The sequence below is a fragment of the Lutjanus erythropterus genome, chromosome 1 (assembly GCF_056507025.1).
Source record: "Lutjanus erythropterus isolate fLutEry1 chromosome 1, fLutEry1.hap2, whole genome shotgun sequence".
Taxonomy (NCBI): domain Eukaryota; kingdom Metazoa; phylum Chordata; class Actinopteri; order Lutjaniformes; family Lutjanidae; genus Lutjanus; species Lutjanus erythropterus.
Genome location: NC_139317.1, coordinates 22,066,514 through 22,086,002, shown reverse-complemented (window position 1 = coordinate 22,086,002; position 19,489 = coordinate 22,066,514). Strand labels below are relative to the sequence as shown.

Sequence of the window (19,489 nt, the reverse complement as noted above, 5' to 3'; positions counted from 1 at the left end):
GGTTAGGAAGCCGGTACCGAAAACAAAACAGCCCCCAAACTTGTGTTAAAGGTGTCGTAGAAAAGTTGCAAAGGTGCGTTTAAAAGTAGTCCTTTAATCTCCATGTGACCATATTTGGTCAAAGACATGTTAGCTGAAGGAGGCTAAAACAACCAGACTGTGTGTTTTTCTTCAGCTGACCCTCTTTGAATGAAGAAAAATGTCCCAGCGGATACAAGCTGTAACTCTGTGGACTGTAATTAGACCAAGTTATCGCTTCAACATCCAAAAAGTCAAAGCAGCAGCAGATAAGCAGAAACAGAGATCTGACCTCTGAAGTGAACTCACTGTGGACTTTTACTGTTGTAGTTTGAATTTATGAGGAGAGGTTATAACGCACACATGATGTGTGTGTTTTGTCTTACATGTTTCTGGTCATACTTTATATAGATTTTTATACATGATTGTACCCATGCAGTTTTCTTTGGTAATGCTGTACTGTACATGGCACATTCAGTACAACACATAGGTATAGTACTGGCCTGTGTACTGAATATGACATGGAGAAACAGCACACTTTTGATGTAATTATGTCAGATAAAATGCACATATACATACTTAATGCATTATACTTTTTTCTACAGCATTAGGGCTGGACAAACTAATATCTCAAGGTTTTTAGGCTGTGCCACAATAAGCAATATATATCTCAATATATAGATATTTTTCTAAAATAACATACTGCCAATTCTCAAATAGTACCAACATATGATCACTTAAAGAATATGGTGCATTGCTTGTAGACTGGACTAACCAACGGCCGGGTGATATGGACGAAATCAAATATCACAATATTTTTGACCAAATAGCTTGACAGTATTGTAGGAACGACTGTTGATCCTTTCACAGAATGTTAGGCTAAAACAATGAGATTTTTGATAAATAATCTTAAAGGATGAATATAAAATGACTTAGCGGCTAAAGGCAAATAATAGGACAGCTAGAACAGCCTGATATGTTCAGAAAAATAACATCAATTTAATGATTTAGTCTTTAAAACCAGGAAAAGGTAACACTTATGCCTTATCATGATATAATAATATCAAAAATCTAAGACTCTATCTAGTCTCATATCTCAATATCGTATCGATACAATATTGATATATTCCTCAGCCCTACACAACATAGTAGTTTAGTTTGTTAAATTTATTTATATCAGGAACCATGTATAAAATTAGCCTCAAACAAGAGAAAAGATGCTTTGTACTAGAGCTGCAATAGTTTTTTGATTAATTGATTCATTGTCAACTATTAAATTAATCGCCAACTATTTTGATAATTGATTGTTTTGAGTCATTTTTTAACAACAAATGTCCAAATTTTATGATTTCACTCTTTCAAATGTGACCGTCTTCTGGTTTCTTTTGGGCTGTGGACAAAACGTATGAAGACGTCACCTTGGGATTTAGGAAACAGTGATCAACATTTTTCCCATTTTCTGCCATTTTATAGACTAAACAACTAATCGACTAATCAAAAAAAAAAAAAGTATTGTACTGTAGGTTTTCTGCTCTGCTCGTTTATTTGTTTGTTAGTTAGTAAGTTAGTTAAGGGACTGTCATGTTAACCTGAACTTATTTTTAAACTTGGCTGATTCCAATGAAATTTGGTCCAACAAGTGGTTGTGTTTTTGGCACAGATGCGGATCCAGGAACTTTTAAAATGGTTTTCTAACACTGAAAAATGTACATTTTTGAACAACAGGCCTCTTTCATCCACTTACTTGGATGAAAAAAGTTTGTTCATTATCTGTGTGATTTTGGTGCAGATCTAGATCCAGATGCAGCTTAAAACGTCTGAAGAATCTACACATTCACACCATTAAAACAACACTGGCAAAGGCAGTCTCTCACTCAGTGCTTTGTAGTTTAAATATAGTAAGCTTTGGGTCTGTTATGAATGTTTATATGAGTTTTCTTAACAGATTACAACTTAAATCCTTATGATCTTATCTTATACACTATAATACAAACTCTAGAGACGTGACTGGCTTTCTTTAGGTCTCCTTTTTCCCTTAAACCCTCTCTATTGTGCAGATCAAACAATGACCTTCCCCTCTCACTGGACGGGACTGTCAACACAAAGCTATTGAGGAAATTCTTCTGTGTTCTCCTTTCAGTCTAACAGGAGTGAGCCTGGCTGTCACCACACACTTTTAGAGGGACTGTTGTTCACTCAGCATCACAATGAAAGTAACTTTCCTCTTTCCTGCTTTCTATCTATCCATACAGATTGTTCTGCTGTGATTTTCTGAGGATAACTCACAATAATCTACATCTTGTTCTGAACAGTTTTTCCCTCTGCATGTGTACTTGGGTAAAAAAAAAACGTTGCCAGTGGCTTTAAATTTTGGCACATGGCACACAAAATGTGTAAACAGTGCTTCATGGAAGAGTGAAAGGTTTGTGTTTTTGAGTGAACTGTCCCTAAAATAGTTGCGTTTTGTATGTTGACATAAATGTGTCAAATCCTTATGACATTGTCTGATATTTATCCCACGCTGCTGAATTAATTCAAATCATAATGGAATTGTGGCAGACTGTGATATTAGCAAGTATCATACTATTGTCCAAAGAATACATATAATATCATATCATTATGAAATTTGTTATTTACACCTATAATTGGTACGCAGAACATTGAAATGTGAATCTATCCAGCAAGAAATACCAGCAAGTCAAAAAACTTTTCAATCAGGTGTTTGCAAAAATATTTCATATAATATGAAATTAATGGGCCAGTTATTTAATTAAACAAGTTTGAGAAATCCCTTATCCATACTCTAATAATAATTATAAACTTCATTTGTATAACCTGTTTCTTAACAAGTGCTTTCCAGAGAAAAAGCAGCAGATAAAACCGACAAACAACAGTATAAACAACAAAAGCAGTGACAGGAAATTTAATATTCATAAACATTTTCCTATAAAGGCACACTTTAAGAAGGGATTTAAACTTCGCTAATGTTAGAGCCTGTCTGATTTCAATAAATATTGTCCCACAGTTTGCGGGCTCGAACAGCAAAGGCCTGGTCGTAGTGATGTCTTAATATTCGCTCTTCCCTCAGGAGATACAAGGTGATAATTTGAGCAGCCTTTTCATCATTGTAGTGGTGGAGCGATAGATCCCCTGTTATCCTGTTAGGCTGTAAAGATGGACTTAAACTGAGGTGCTTGGTGTTAACAAGTAGTTCACACTCACTTAAACTCATGCCTGAGAGTTGCACGTTGTTTGAGCCTGATGCTGTTGGCCGAAACAGGGCTGAAGGAACAGTTTTATTCAGGATCTTGCTGAAGGGAATCTCAGTCACAGCTGTTTACAGAGTGAAGAGAGTATTTTTGTATTCAGTCTTGTTTCTATTCGAGTGTTGTTCTGATCATAAGACCATCTCCCTTAACTTTTCCCCTGAGCTCAACTGAGGCTTTCAGCCACTGAGAGAAAAAGCTTTTTTAGAGAACAAAATCTACTTGCACTTTTCATCACCCTCATGATGTTGAGTTATGTTTGTTTCTTAAATTGGCTGTAGCTGTAGGGGTTGTTTTGTTAGGCTAAAGTAGTGTCGTCAGCAATATTGATGTATAAATAAATATAGATACTGAATATCTGAAATACTTTCAATACTAATTTTCTGCAGTATTGATACTCTGGTACCAGCTGCACTTTCTCGCCCTCTCTTCTTCTTGACACAAACCACTGCAGTGCCCACATACACACCTTCTCTTACTTACAGTGTTGTCCTCTTCTCGTCTTATCTGCTATATCCATTGTCATGTTATAGCCTTGTTATATTTATCTTTAAAAAATCTAAAATTTTATGCCATCAAAGTTGAGTTTAATGTTACCTCATTGTAATGAAAATGGAATCAAATATCATTATTTTTCATGGTATTGTATAGAATTGAGAAATTCCAGTATTGTGACAACACTATGCTAAAGATCTACATGAGAAGATTTTTTTCTTGACTGTTTATTCTTGACTGTTTGCTGACGAGAATATGTGAGACTGTTTTATAATTTGTTGTGTTGTCTGCCAGTGTTGAACACGTGTTGACACTGACACATCTCTGATTTACAATCCTAGGTTTACAGCCTCTGCCTTTGCTTTGCTATTATTATTATTAGTCTGAGTTACAATTCCCCATAGAGGAATGAAAACAGATTTTTTTTGGTTGAACAAATGCTTTTAATTTCACAAAATATGATGTCCTGACAGACATCATAACCAGGTCTCTTTATGTGCTACACATTCAGTGATGTGCAGTAAATTAATGGAGTCATCACCATGTCAACATTTACATGCCATGAGATGTTCTGCCTTCATTTATCATGTTGTTAGCTCATCTAACATCGCTCGCTCAGATACAAGCAGTTCACCCTCAGCTTTGATGTCTGAGTACAAACATTGTCAGCTGTGTTTGTGAAGCTCTCGGCTCATAAACACATGTCAGAACCTGTTGATATTCTGAATAAATGCTACATGCTTCTTCCTCAAGCTTACGATTTGGAAATCTTCTCTATAAATTAGATAGCCTATAACCTACAAATTGCTAGTGGCTGTGTCTGGGAGCATAATTTTCATAGTGCCATTAATCACCAGACCTTGACTTGCATATATAATTTTCAAACCATTTAAATCCAAAGAACTGAACCTATTGAACTTAAAACCCTTATGAGGTCACTGTCTTTATTATTACATTTTATTACCTTTATTATCTTAATTAATTTGCTTACTGTGTCAAAAATAGTAATAATTTGAGCGCTGGAGTTCAGAAGACCCATCCATCCATCCTGAAGGGTCGCGGGGGTCTGGAGCCTATCCCAGCTGACACTGGGCGAGAGGCGGGGTTCACCCTGGACAAGTCGCCAGTTCATCGCAGGGCTGACACATATAGACAGACAACCACTCACACCTATGGGCAATTTAGAATCGGCAATTAACTTAGCATGCATGTCTGCATGTCTTGACTGTGGGAGGAAGCTGGAGAACCCGGAGAGAACGGGGAGAACATGCAAACTCCGCACAGAAAGGCCCTGCCCCAGCCAGCTGGGGGATTCGAACTCAGGACCTTCTTGCTGTGAAGGTGCTGCCCCAGTTCAGAGGACCCTCTACTGTAAAATGAGTTTCCATTCATATGTTTCTCTTAGCATTTTGAATTGTGCATAAAAAATTCAGAATGGCAATATGGCATTTGATCCTGACACTGTAAATGTTCATCAAACAGCTTGTGTTTTCTAGAGTTAAGTTAAATTCTATCAACTAACAGTGCTGGTAAGATTTTAGGACTCGCTGAGGTGGAAAAGTGCATGGCTTTGCAGGTTCTCGTCCCTCTCCTTTATCCTCTTGCACTGTCTTCAGAACATTTTACAGCTGTTTATGGAAAAAAAAAACATATGGTTTTGCTTTTTCCCCTGATGCCTTAGAGAATTGCTTAGCCTATGAATTGCAAATTTAGATCAAAACATTCCATCTAATGACAAGAAAATCCAGTCTTAGCTTAAAACTTTTAACTTGCTTGTGAAACTGCATATTCTTATTTCTCATATTCTCTTTTACAACAAAAATATTTCAACATAGGTTGACACGTTCCTTTACAAGGTGTTATATTTTATAAGGTCATATGTATCCAAACAATTCAACCTGAATAATTGAAATAATAATAAAAGCAACACAGAAAATGACCAGCCTAAATAACACAAACTATATAACTGTAAAAATGGATATTAGACATTAGACACAGGCCTTTCCTGTATCAACCCCAATATTTCCTCCTTTATTTCCTTTGGTGGTGCCCACCTGTCTATAAGACGTTCCCTCTGTAATCTTAATATGTTTGTATTGTTTTCCATTTCTGAGGTACAGTAGGGGTGGGTGGGGTCTTTTTTAAGCCTTTTAACCTGCTTGAAGCTGATAAACATTGACAAATATGCTCATAGTAGAGGAAATGAGCAACAACACAGGTAATAGACAAGTTATCATTGTTTTGGGTTTTTATTTTTGGCTTAGCTAAACTTTGACTTTAAGACTGAAGAAAACATGAATATGTGTTATCTGCTTCACGTCCTTGGAAAAGTCAAAGACTTTGTGTCAGAGGTCAGCTCTTTGACACAAATTCTAGCCCCCCTGCTGCAGCTCAGATGGATATAAGCCTGTTTTCCACATGCCTGCCTCTGCAGCTGTGCATGCTCATATCTAGGTTACACAGAAGGGTTTTTCCGCTTTTCCACAGAGAAAAAATATGCCATGATTACTTTGAAAAAAGAGCTGAAATGGCTAAAAAAGGAGATAAAAAAAGATTCCAAGAATTGGTTCCACCTGGTCGAGTGAGCAATATAGTGGCAGCATGGCGAACCATGTGGTAGAGTTTGTGGGTAATAATTACATAGGTATGGCTGTGTGCAACCGCCAGAAGCATCAACCTTGGTGGTTTTCTTTCACAGTGAGGCTGTCAGAGCCTTAAACTGCTATCCAGAGATAGCTGGTTACAAACAATATATACAATCAGAGTAAAATACATCAATCTTTTATTCTGGTTTGCACTCACAAAGATTAATTTAATCTAATATTAGTTCTGATCATTGTTTAGAGTTTAAAATGAGTAAATCCAGATTTAAAATGAAGCCAAGCCCCGTTGCACAATTAAAAACTAATCTTAGTTTAGTCAATCCAAGTTTACTGATGTAAACTGCAATTAAATAGAGTTTAATCAAAATGGAGATGCTTGCTTACCCAAATTAAATGAAATTTAAGAACATGAACTTGAGAGCTCTCAGGACCAAGTAAATATAAACGAGGGGGAAAACCATGTTCCTTTACAAAACCTTACATTGTTTGCTAGCTAGCTGAAAAAAAAAGACCTTACACTGTTTGCTAGCCAAAAAAAAGTAAAGTAAAAAAAAAACCACACACACACAGAACGTTGCATTGATTGCTAGCTAGCATGCTAGCTACAATGACCCAGCCAAGAAGGTTTGATTTGTCCTCCTTGTCAGCTGAATTAATGTATCAATATGACTAAATAAAAAGTTTAAAAAAATGGACAACAGCACAGCGATGACAAAAGAGACTACCTGGCAGCAACCAACAAATTGTTTTAACAGATCAGCTAGTGTGAGAGAAAGAAGAGATGCATCATAAAACAGTTTGGTTGAGTCTGTCCCTTAACTTTCTTCAAGGAATTTGATTGTTTTATTTTGTTAGACTTTAATGTTTTCATGCAACAGAATAAAATTTAATCTAGGTGTAGAATAACAATTTACCTGCAGGTTAAATAGAAGTTTAAATGTAATCTTTCTGAAATTTAAAAATAAATTTAAAATTGAATCCTTGTTGGCACAGCCAGAGTTTAATAAATCTTTTGGTTTAAGTTGAGAGGTTTTGCATTTCCATCATGTTTGGCCTGCAGCACAAGGTTGTATATGTGTGTACTGTACACCTCACATGTACAGTTCGTATGTGTGTTGTTAATGCTTTTATGTGGACTGTATTATCCTGGATCGAGTATCAAGAGCTGGATTCCTTTCTCCCAGGATATTTATGCCACTCATCACCCACAGCGCTCAGTTAAATATGATCCGACTCAACCAGTTCAAGTCTCTTTTTGTCTATAGTGGACAAAACTGGTCTTTCTGCAGATATTGAAACAATGGCGTGGATCAGTGTGTGGGCTCATGTCTGCCAGTGAGTTGTGACGTCTGGAAAGAGTTGAGAATTTGCAGAGATTTTCACTCTTCCTTTCCTCCGTCCTTCTTGGCTGCCCGTAAAGCTGTGCGGCGGTTTTTAAAACCTTGAAGTCAGGTTGCTGATCAGCAGAAACTGAGGACGGGGTCAGCCAGAAAAGCTGAGTAGCAAGAGACGTTATTAGCTGTTGTCTGTTTGTGGAAGCTGTTGTGCCTGCTACTGCATGGTTCAGGATCAACAAAAGCTCTTAAACTGAACCCAGTTGCAGGTTAATGAAAGTTTCACTATCATGACGTCATAAAACTGTTACATAAAATCGCGCCGTGCTCTCATAGTCTGAGCATCAAGTGCCAGGTGCTGAGAGAGTGCATATTTGAGTGTAGTCTTTATTGAATGAAAAAGAAGCTCTTGGCATCGGGTCCAGGTGTTTCTGCCCCCCTCCTCTGCTTTCTTTCTCCATGTGAAAACATTCTTTAATATTTTGAATGCAGCCGCGGTCTGATGGATAGAGCAAATATTAGCACATTCCTGCATTTAGTGGAGAGAACTGCATATCAGATGATCTGTCAAATGTGACAGGACCAAGGACGTGTGGACTCTCTTTTGATATTTAACCTAATAGAGTCTCTCTCTTTCACACACACGCACACGCACACACAGATGCATGCACACACGCCCACACACAGGCGCATGCACACACACACACACGCACACACAGCTGATAAAAGACTTACTTTTTAACCACATCTCCCTCTCAAGGACGCATTGAACACAAAGGGCTCTTTTATTCTGGCCCCAATAGTCTAATGGAGACACTGTTGTACTTCCATTTCATGAATATGCTCTTGTTGCTGGGGAAAGTATGCGTCATTGATATGCCTCTCATGTAATCAATTAGTACTTCTAGACATGAACATGACAAAACCAGGAAAAAACTCTGAAATGGCAAAGCTAGGTCATTAAGATGATGGTGTTGAATATCTTAAAGAGACAGCTTGGCTTTGGGGATTTGTTTTTTAGTCAGAGCCAAACACAGACAAACTTCTGGATAGCTTTTTTCATCTCTCGGCTACAAGCTGAGGGATTAAAAGTAGAAAAAGAGAACTTTTAACTTCTCCAAGGCTGGATGCATGGCTTGACAAAGCTGTAAGAAGTAACAGGAGAAGTAGTTAAGCTGCAGTTCAGTGGCTGGGAAATGCAGATGTGTGATTATTTGTGAGCAAATGTTATAAAAATACTGTTTTTTAAGTAATGCTGATGTGTGAAATGGAATAGTTGTGTATCAAGACGCTACCAGTGTGTGTGTGGGCTTACATAGAAAACAATGGCCGTGGGTGTTTGGACGTGCGTCATCTGCTGCTGGTGTGTGCTGGCTTTTATACTTACTCATATTTGTTACCTGACCTGGTTGATCAGTTATGTTGTTAATGCAAACTATTAACAATGAGGTCAAACAGCTTCATAAATGCAACACTATACTCTATTGCTCACATACTTAAAGATAGTCTAGTCAATGTTTTTTATTTTAACAGTGAATCAAAGTGTAATGTAATAGACCTGTCTTGGTGACAGAATTTCCCCTGCCGTTATTTATGTTGGCTCCGCAGTGTGGCATGTGGTATTAACACCATTCTTTTGTATGTTTTTGCAAATCACTTCATTTTTTAGTTATTAGTAATTTATTGTTTTGCATATTACTTTATATATGATAAAGTGGTGTCATTTGGTGCACTAAAAATAAGTGTACTGTTCTCTGTGGATCTCACCTCACTGGCCGGCAGTCAACTTTATGGTCTGAGCAAGCAAGCCACTGGGTGCTAGTCATAATTACAAAATGCTGCAATTGAATTCCTGAAGTTTGATCATTTGTGTTTCACACATAGACATATCGTTACGCTCAGGACATGTCTGTCAAGTAAATTTACGCACAGCAGCAACACTAGCACACTCAACAAAGCTAATACAGCTCATGCTGCAGTAGAAACTTTGACAAAAAGCCACATGCAAAAACACTAATGGGGATCCAGTCTACATTAGCCAACATTGTCTCAGCTTGTGTTAGTAACCACATTAGCCATGTAACATGCTAATGTAGAGTTCAGCAGGTTAACCTACGAAATAAACACTGAAACAACATAAAGCATAGCAAAACTTGCAGTTTCGAAGTGTGAAGTCAGGTCGCACTTGCCTATGTATTGCTTGTTGAATATTTTAACAGTTAAACTCACTTAACAGGCACTGAAGTATAAATCAAGAAGACAAGAAAAAAACAGTAGTAGTTATTGCAGCTGCTTGCTTGCGGTTAGTTTGTCAATAGCAGTATTTCAATACTGTGGTTATTGCAACAGCCCTAAATGTAATAGGTGTTGCTCATTGTGATTAAGTGACAGAGAATTATCACCTGACTCTGTAACTCCCATCAGGTCTACTCTATGTTTCAGTGTCTTTCAGATCATTGTTCAGGTTTTCCAGTCCATAACCTTGTTGTTTTTGTTCAGTCCCACCATTCTCATTAGCAATGTTTCCAGTACTTTTTGGCAAAAGAACTACCACTGTATGCTACTTGTTCAGCACCAATCAGCAGCCAGGCAAAGTTAGTGGCCAACAGGTGAAGAGAGTGGACAATTTAGCAGCTGAGGAGACAGATATTTCCCTTTTGAATTGGTAGAGACCAAAAAAGAGCTAAAAGAGAGTGAACTCTGGACTTACATTCATCAGGTGATCATATCATCTTTGTCAATAAGAACTATTAAAGAATTTTAAAGTCTAAAAGTCTATATGTTTTTATCTGAGGAGATATTGTGAAACATGCACACACAGTTTCTCAAGCAACAAAGTCTTTTGCAGATTAACTTCTTGAATAACACCCTCACGCCAAACTGTGTCAACATACATTAATGTCTTTTCATGTCCTGTCTCATTCAGTAAACATTTGAACATCAATCAATGTCAAGTGTGTCATGAAGACACAGGAGTGACTGACAGCGTGCGCCCCATCAGCATGAAGCTGTTGACTTGCCACTGTTGACCGTTAGCTTGCCTTTGGCTCTCTGACATCTCAAGAGAAAATTTGTGTTGAATCTGGTTGAATGCACTTTAAAGGTCCTCTAGAGATTTCTTAGAAGTGGTTGTTTACAGGCTGTGATTTTGTGTAGGAAGATGGTATCAGAGCTCAGGAAGTCAGTTGGCTAACGCCTTGGTGTTTACACTGCAAAGTCCATCCTGGGCTTCTGTGACCCATTTCTGTGAATATAGCTTTCTCTGTCCAAAAAGTAGAAAATTATTAATTTATACAAATAAACATTGCTCTCAACTTGATATAACTGAGATGGACATGATTTAAAAATATGAAGAGTTTAATTTTCTTCGCTCCTGGCAGCACTGTTTTCTCTAATCGCTGTATGTTTGCTTTGAGGTGTTACAAATTGAAATGACAGAAGCTTCATGTTTTCAATCAGAGAGAGAGAGTCAGAGAGGATATTGAATGTCACTTCCAAAAACACACAGTATTGTTTCAGCAGGTATTAATATAATAATAATAATTTACACAGCTGCCAGCGCATCTGAATTTAATGTAAGCAGAATATTTTCATTTGGTTTGATTTAGAGTAATATGAAAGATTGTATTTCTCAAATTCTGCTTATTTTTGTCTCAGTTCCCCTTTTGTTTTGCCTGTCCAGAGTGATTTGTTTTGTTTTATCACGCAGTCATGGATATTATTTAGCTCATTCTTGTTCCATTTGTCTATCCAGAAAGTGTGTTTTCTCAAGACAGTCAATGCAATTAATAATCCTTGTCCTAAATGTTGTTAAGGCTTTCAGATTTATAGAAATTCTTTGAGAAGTTTTAGAATTTTGTAACAAATGTCATATTATTAGCTCTCCCGCTGAATCACCTACACATTTGACAAACTGGATATATGTCTGTTTGTGTTTAAATTCCATTGTTGAATCCTGCTGTACTGTCTTGCATCACAGGAAACATAGGGTCTGGTGGCGTTCTTATCCTATTTTGAGCCAGTTTTCTGTAAAAATTAACATTGAGCATGATATTTTTATAGTATGCAGAGTATCAGCCTTTACTGAAGCACTTTAAGCACGACAGGACAACATCATTCTTTGTGTTCAATGAAAATAATGATGCATCTCCCTCGTCCTCTTAGCACAGTCCACAGTCACAGGAAATAGCTGACAGCAGGAATGCTCCCGCTCTCTCCTCATCTGTCTCTATAGGACTCAGCTCCACTACTGGATGGCTGGGTTCTCCATACAACAACTTCCTGTAAACAAGCCATGCTGCCAAGCACCCTCCCATCCTCCACCTCTGATCCCTAGAGATCTCCATTTGACCTCCTTATGCACCAGAACAATCACTTGGAGCCTTCTTGAAAGGGTCATTGCTGCATTTCAAAAAGTGATTTTCAGGGGCAGTGACCTGCAGTTTGAAGGGCGGGTTTAACTAACTGCTGGTCTAATTTGAGTGAAGTCCAAGAAATGCTTAGTATAATGAAGATGTCTTAACTGTTTTTTCTGCTGTTAGGACTTTGTAGTGTTAGTCCATAAGTAAGAACAACATGCATCTGTGAGAGCCTGTTTTAAGCAATTCAGAGCAATGCTTTTAAAACTACCAGCACAAGTCTTTCACCTTCATTGTATCGTGGTAGAAGCAGAAATGTCAGAGTTGAATATCTCCAAATCTTGGCAAATAAATATAAATGAACTAGACCGGACTGATGTATCACCCAGTATTATATTATTGATGATATTATTATCACAGATATATCAGTACCTCCATATTTGTTGGCCGATAACTAAGAAGAAATTGCAGTACATACACGGCAAAAATATAATTATACTAAATAGTGTCTTTATTGCATTGATTGTCCTCCAGAGGGCACTGACAAGTTTATTTTTCAACTACAAAGTTTAACGCTTAAGTGGGATTTATACTCTCTTGCTGCTGGTCATTGCGTCATCTCCGTCTCCATTGAATGTTAGGTGAACTCAAGACGTTTAGTTACAGTGGTGGCACCACTGTTAGTGTGTTTCTTTCAGTTGCGCTGAATGTATTTGCACTATTGCTCTATTGTTTAGCTTAGTCTCCACAGTCTAGCTGGTCAGCTAACTTTATATAGCCCCGCGTCAAACAATCACATTATCGTCCATCGTATTGTTTGACTGTGTACAACATTAAGTGCCTATTCACTAGATATTGCCCAACCCTATCCTCTAAGTGTGCTCCAGAAAGTAGTATAAACAAATCTACGTTGGCATGTTAATAGAGCCCTTAGTATATATATTTCTTTCTCAACCCAACCGATTGTGGTAGATGACGACCCACCCTAGAGCATGGTTCTGCTTGACATTTCTGCCTGTCAAAAGGATGTTTTTTTCTTTCTTTCCTGTCTCTCTAAATAATATAAAGAGTATGGTCTAGCTCCTTGTCAATATTTGTTTATTTTGTGTCTTGTAAACACTATATTGTTATCATTTGGAACTCTCAAATATTCGTATTGGCCTCAGAAATAAATTCTCTAAATTGTCAGGCTGCTCTAAATAATATCACTAATATTGTATATAATGATTGCCAAGGTCTGTTATCCATGGCTTTATTAAATTAATTATCTGCATTTACCTCAAGGCAGCTCCTGAAATTAGCACATTGTGCTGAAGTGCAGTCACATGGTGAACCATTGTGGTGACCGTCATTTAATCATGCACCAGAAACACACACAGGTAACTAAAAAGTTACAACAAAACCTGTCACTTCATACATTAAACTGGTTAATTATAAGTCTGTATTAAGTGTTACAAAACCATCAACGGGTTAGCAGCCAAGTGAATAGTGTCTTTCTTTTCAAATTTCCTCTCTGGCTTTGATCCAAATGTAGATCAGGACCTTGTTTAAATACTGTCAGTTGAGTTGTTTTATTGGCAGTAACTTAATTACAGGTCTGTGGTGTTTGATATGAAAATAGACATCTTTTTTAAGTGGAAAAGCTGTCATTTAAGCCCCAGTCACTGGCACAACATCGTCTACGTGCTGTGTTAGTTATGCCACTTGCTTTTGGTTTGTTGAAATTCATCTGCAGTGTTTGCACTTAAGATTCAACATGGCACCTGTGGTGAAGTGGGGCTCTTTGAAGGATTTTCTTTTATTAGTTTGCCTTATGAAAAGTGTCAACTCTATTCTCATGTTGATCTGTGATTGAGAAAAGTCAAATTTAGGGTGGAGAGTGTCACAAACAGTGGGTGATAGGGTTGTAGCAATCCTTTATCCACCATTTCCTATAATAATTGAACTGTTGTTGTTGGAATCTGTGTTCAGGCTTTGCCAAAGTTTAGCAGTGTCTGACCTACATTAAACCCAGGTGGTGAGCAGAGCTGCAAAGCCAAATCCAGTAACATGAGTTGACCTGTTTATACTGGTGGCACACCCAGTTTTGTTTGAGTCTTGGCTGTAGTCCTACAGGCATGTTTTGGTTTTTAATGTGGTACTGGATTTAAGTGTTCATGACGGTAATTGCATTTAATGTTTTAGTAATAGTCTTAATTGACGGTCTGAATTTCTAATAGTGCTTACTGACAAACCCAAACAACCTGAGAAGAAGTTTAGTTTGCAGGATGAGTTCATGCCTTTTTGTTAAATAAAATTTGAGGAATGCTGCAGTCATGTCTCACATCTTTGTGTTTGTCCATCAGGTGAGTGGGCGGTTCACAGACAAACATGACTGCCAACAAGAGTTCGAAGGCTGCGCCTCGTGCCGCAGGGGCTAAAGCTCCCCGGGACGTCCCCGACAGGTCAGTGACATGTGGGACACGGGTGGGCTGGTTAATGTGCACTTCAAGTCATATCGCATGGGTTCTGAGTATCCATCAGACTGGAGTTTTTTGTTCTTTTGATTTAGAAAAACACAGTGCTGTACTCATCAGTTCATTAATTTATAACCACAATGCCATCTTTGATCGGTGTGTAGTTTTTTTTTTCTCCACTTATGGGAAAGAACAATCAGTGATTGTCAGTCATGATAAGACCTCCAAAGCTTTTGCAAGTATGATCCTGTATCCTGGACAAGAAGGGCCCCATCCAACTCTGATCTGGGAGCAGGGAGCTGAAGCTTGTGTTAGCATGTTGAGAGCTTACAGTGTCCTGCTGGGAGAGAAAAACAAACTTTGGGAATGATATGTGATATCTGGACTGTTCATTCTTACAATTTATCATCCTGTCAAATTTGACCAAGCTCAAAGTTCCTTTAACTAGAAAGTCCTCTTTGGAACAGGCTGAGTGGTAAGAAACGATTTCTTCTCATATCAAATACAGTAGTTACACATGATCCCTGTAATTCACTGCTGTCTGTGTTCACACTGTCACAGTCACAACCATCTTGTGACAGTCTGATGGCTGATTTTGAGCAAGATGGTTGTTGGCAATGGTGCTGCTGTTGGTATTCTGATATAGTGGCGTTTAAGGAGCCCTTGAGGCGGTTGTAGGTGGTCGCCAGCAAAACCGGAAATACAACATTTTATCTTTTATTGCATTATTTAGAAGTTGGAACAATGACTGAAGAAATAGGGTTTGCTGTTTGCAATTTATAGTGATCCAAGTTTGATCACTGATTGACTATGAAGACTTTATCTTCAAACCTAAAAAAAGACAAAAATCTTCTAATGTGGTCTAATGTGCTTCTATTGTGGGGGTCCTTGACATGAAAAAGTTTGGGAACCCCTGTTCTAATATAAAATAATGCTTCTTTTAGACTGGCAGTGTTAGTTGTCAATTCCTGTCTCATTTTCTGTGCTGATGACAGTGGTGATAAAAGCACACAAGACAATATTTCTAACACCACAAAACATAAAATAACCTGTTGCAGGTTTCTCTAATTGCGTGTGGTGTAAGTTATGCCTACTGGAAGTGGCAAACCACACAAATGGTAATAATAATGTTCACATTATGATGTGGATTCGTGGCATTAAATGTGCCTGTTTACCACAGAGTTGTCAGATGCACACTATTCCCAAGGTAAACGAATGAAGAGTGAACGTAAACGTGAGGAAAACACTAATCACAGTGGCTGCATTACTCTAATGTAATAATTGCATTTAACCTCAGCCTCTTTTTATAAATGTAACTGTCACTGTAGCAGAGCCTTATTAAAGGCATGATGTCCTCATGGGCTCATGTTACCCTAGTTTCATAAAGATCGCATTTAAAGCTCATGAGGCAAAGATGCTTTGCAGCTCTGTGTTTTAACAGATGGAGAGATATTAGCTGTGCCGGATAGTGCAACACAGTGCATTCCCCCCCAAACTATGAAAATCAACCAGGGATTCAGTTTCTAGGACAAATTACGCCTACCCTGAACAGTGTAGCCTCAAGAGACGCACATGCAGCAACATGGTGGTAAAAACAATACAAAGTAAAAGGAAAAAAAAACTTGCTCGTATGGAAGTACAGAATCCTTCCTGCCAGCTGTTTGATGTTTTACTTTGAATGAATGTCCCACACCTCAAAGATCACAAGTATCCACAAAACCAATCCAGAGAGGTGTTTTGGCAACACAAAACATGCTGACAAGGCTATTAGAGTGAGAGCTCACACTGCTGTGACTAGTGTTTTATACAACCAGCCGTGCAGATTCACTGAATTTATCTTATTTATTGACATGTAAGCAAATACGCCTTCAAAATTATTGCATCCTGGTTTATATATGATAATGAATAAATAATAAATAATCAAAGAGGAAACAAAATGGAAATCTTGTTATACAACCTTACTGTAAACAATATAAATCTCAGTGTATCTTTGAATAAACGAGTGGCAGATAAAATGTGCTGATGGGTGATGAAGTTGACGTATGTTGAACAATAATAGCAGGAGTGCTGTTTTGTGTGAGCAGTCCGTTCCCTCCATCCTGGTCAGTAACAGGAAGCGGCTTGTGGTTAGCATGCCCTGGAAGCCTGAATGAAAGCCAGAGGCCAGGTTGTGACTGGCATCCAGCTCTTTGTACGGTACTGTATGTGTGGCCGGCCCATCTGAAACCCTCCAAACTGGGCTTATTTTTACAAGCACGATCCAGACCACCAGAACCCCCTAAAAGTCCCCAAGCCTGAAATAGACTAAAATTCTGCACATATTTTCGTTTTGTGTCTAATCGAGAGGTCTTCACACTGCAGTTTACATTTTAATAGAGTAATATTTGCTAAATGAGGCTATAATATTCTAAAATTTGTCCTATTCTGTTGATGATATCACTTTTGCAGTTGAATAAATCTGCTGCGATGGAAACAGATCTAACACTTAAAGCAACTTAAGCACTTAAAGATTTAGTCAGGTCAGGGCAGTGAAATGAATATCTCTGAAGACACTGAAAACACTACAGTAAAGGGATACGTCTGACTCTGAATACGTTATGTGGGAAAGCACAAATAATGCAATGGAAACATATTTCTCTCCAAAGTTGCTCATTATTATTCAGAAAAAGTCCGCTCCATGTTTACCTTGGTGTAGTTAAAAAAGGTTGCATTTACTTTAGTCAATCCCTGATATAATGCACTTAAATTATTCCCTTTAGCTGAAGGATATTTTTTATACATTTTATCTGCTTTTTCACACCCAGGTTAAAGGAAGGTGCTGGTGGGCTACAGAGAGTTCATAAAACTTAGTTTAGTAATAAACTAAAATGAGGGATAGAGATTAAAAGTACTGTATGATGATTTGGAAATATATTTAATATATTTTCATAATTACCATTACTAATGACTTACTACTAATGAGTATTATGAAATAATATTAATAATAATAATTTTAAAATAAAACATTTAATGTGACATGTGATATAAACCACGCCCACTTCTGGTAATCTATCCAAATACAGATACTGAGACAGATAATTTTGTTGGTTAGACTGATACAAATACAGATAATTAGGTGTGTCCCTCCACTACAGTATTTAGTGCATTTAGTACGGAAAAATACATGCAGTCTCTTTGAAACATCAAAGTACAACATAAAGCCAGTTTAAATCTTTTTGTTCCATGTCATCATGTTATAGCTTATTTACTGTCACATTGGTGGAATCATGGCGTGGAGACGGAGCTGAAGCCTTCCCATGTTTTAATTGTCGAATTAGACAGAAACCGAGAAGCCATAAAACCAAAGAGCAACAATTTCAGCTGCCGTGATTAACTCAACAAACTGGCCTGTTACTGGCATTAGAATTGTATTACTGAGTGTTTGGTCTGGTTGCTACTAAAACATTCCTCTTGATATTAACCTTAAGAGACACTGCTGCCTCTCTGGCTTCCTACATTAGCCATTCTCCTTGGCAGACGTTCGAGTTAGGAGTTTTACCAGGGAACCAGAACGATTTTAATTTAATAACAAGTTCTAATAGCTCCCGGCTGATCCACTGCAACATGTCATGTGTTGGACTGCTGATTAATATCAAGAGTGTGCACAAAAAGTGTTTTCTTTATGGAACCATGTGTGCTGTTTGACTTATTGTAGGCTCATAGGCATTTCACCTGTGATTGGAGTTTATCTTGAAATCTTTTCAAGCTTAATTCAGTAATTATGTTAACTATCTGAGTAAGGCAATAATCAGAGCTTAGTTCATTCAAAAAGAACAATGAACTGTTAACCGAAAAAATATACAATATGTTCTCATGACAAGTAACGACAGTCCAGAGACTTGTGTGAAGTAGCTTTAGTAACTCTGATTGAATAGATTGGTTATAACACAATATAATGTAGTTGTAAGGAGATAGTCAGTCAGTATTATTAAGGTATTTATCAACAGCTATAACTCCTCCTGTTGGCACCCATAAGTAGAGGCCGGCGTATAAACGGATAATAAATGACAATATAGTTATACAGAGTTGTAATAATATATGTCTTAGTGGGACAAGTACATTATAATGTCTTATAAACCAATGTTTAGAAAAATAAAAGGTTAATGTACTTTTCCTCACACTCAAGTGGAGTGGTAGTCATAAGTATGGTCCTTTTAAGGTGAAAAACATCTGTACTGACCCAGGTGGTAGGTATATAATAACACAAGGTGAAGCTGAAGTTAGCCCATGTTAGACATGATTCATCCAATCACCTGCCAAGTGTTTTTTGAAAGTGCCTGTCCTTTTCCAAACAGTTTCCAAGGAGGACTTACCAGATGGTTCTCTGTAACAAACCCTAAAAAAGGAATTTTCATGTAATACCTTCACTCACCATACTTGTATATTTGTGCATAAACTATTTTCTGATTTCAAAAAATGTATTGCCAAATATACAGAATTGTTTCTGATTTTGGATCATACACCACTAAGCCTAGACTACATTGCGTTAAAGCCATATAAATGCATAAATACTAAATGGGGGAAGGGTGAAGTGTTACCAAAATATATTTTATTTCTGAAGAATTTCACAGGGGAATAAGTGATGGCATAAAGCAAAACTGTCACACACATGGAATTACTTCTGACATACCATAAATTATTGGCATCATTCAGCAAAAAATTCCCAAATAACCTTTAAGCATAATGTAATTCAATTGGTCTGTGAGAAAACTAGACATTTGCTCCTCCTCTTGGCATTCATGCATGAGCCACCAGTCCAAAGCATTTGTATTTGATGGCCTGGAAAAGAGACTCAGCAATCAGATGTCTTTCTCCAGACTTTGTTATTGAGTCTTTAATATCAATCAATAAATGTGAAGCTGCATAAAACAGTGGGACCCTGCTTTACAAGAGAAATCATGTTGAGTGATATATCGGTTC

At 37.6% G+C, this 19,489-nt stretch overlaps 1 protein-coding gene across 2 annotated transcripts in view; it reads left to right on the top strand.

Moving 5' to 3' along the window:
- The window catches only part of dennd2b (DENN domain containing 2B), a 74,462-nt gene that overhangs the window by 7,300 nt on the left and 47,673 nt on the right, over positions 1-19,489 (top strand). For both annotated transcript variants that reach the window (XM_084716625.1, XM_084716617.1), the window contains exon 2: positions 14,420-14,518. In XM_084716625.1, the coding sequence (XP_084572751.1) occupies positions 14,445-14,518 (74 nt within the window). In that variant the 5' untranslated portion in view covers positions 14,420-14,444. The remainder of the gene's footprint in view (positions 1-14,419; positions 14,519-19,489) is intronic.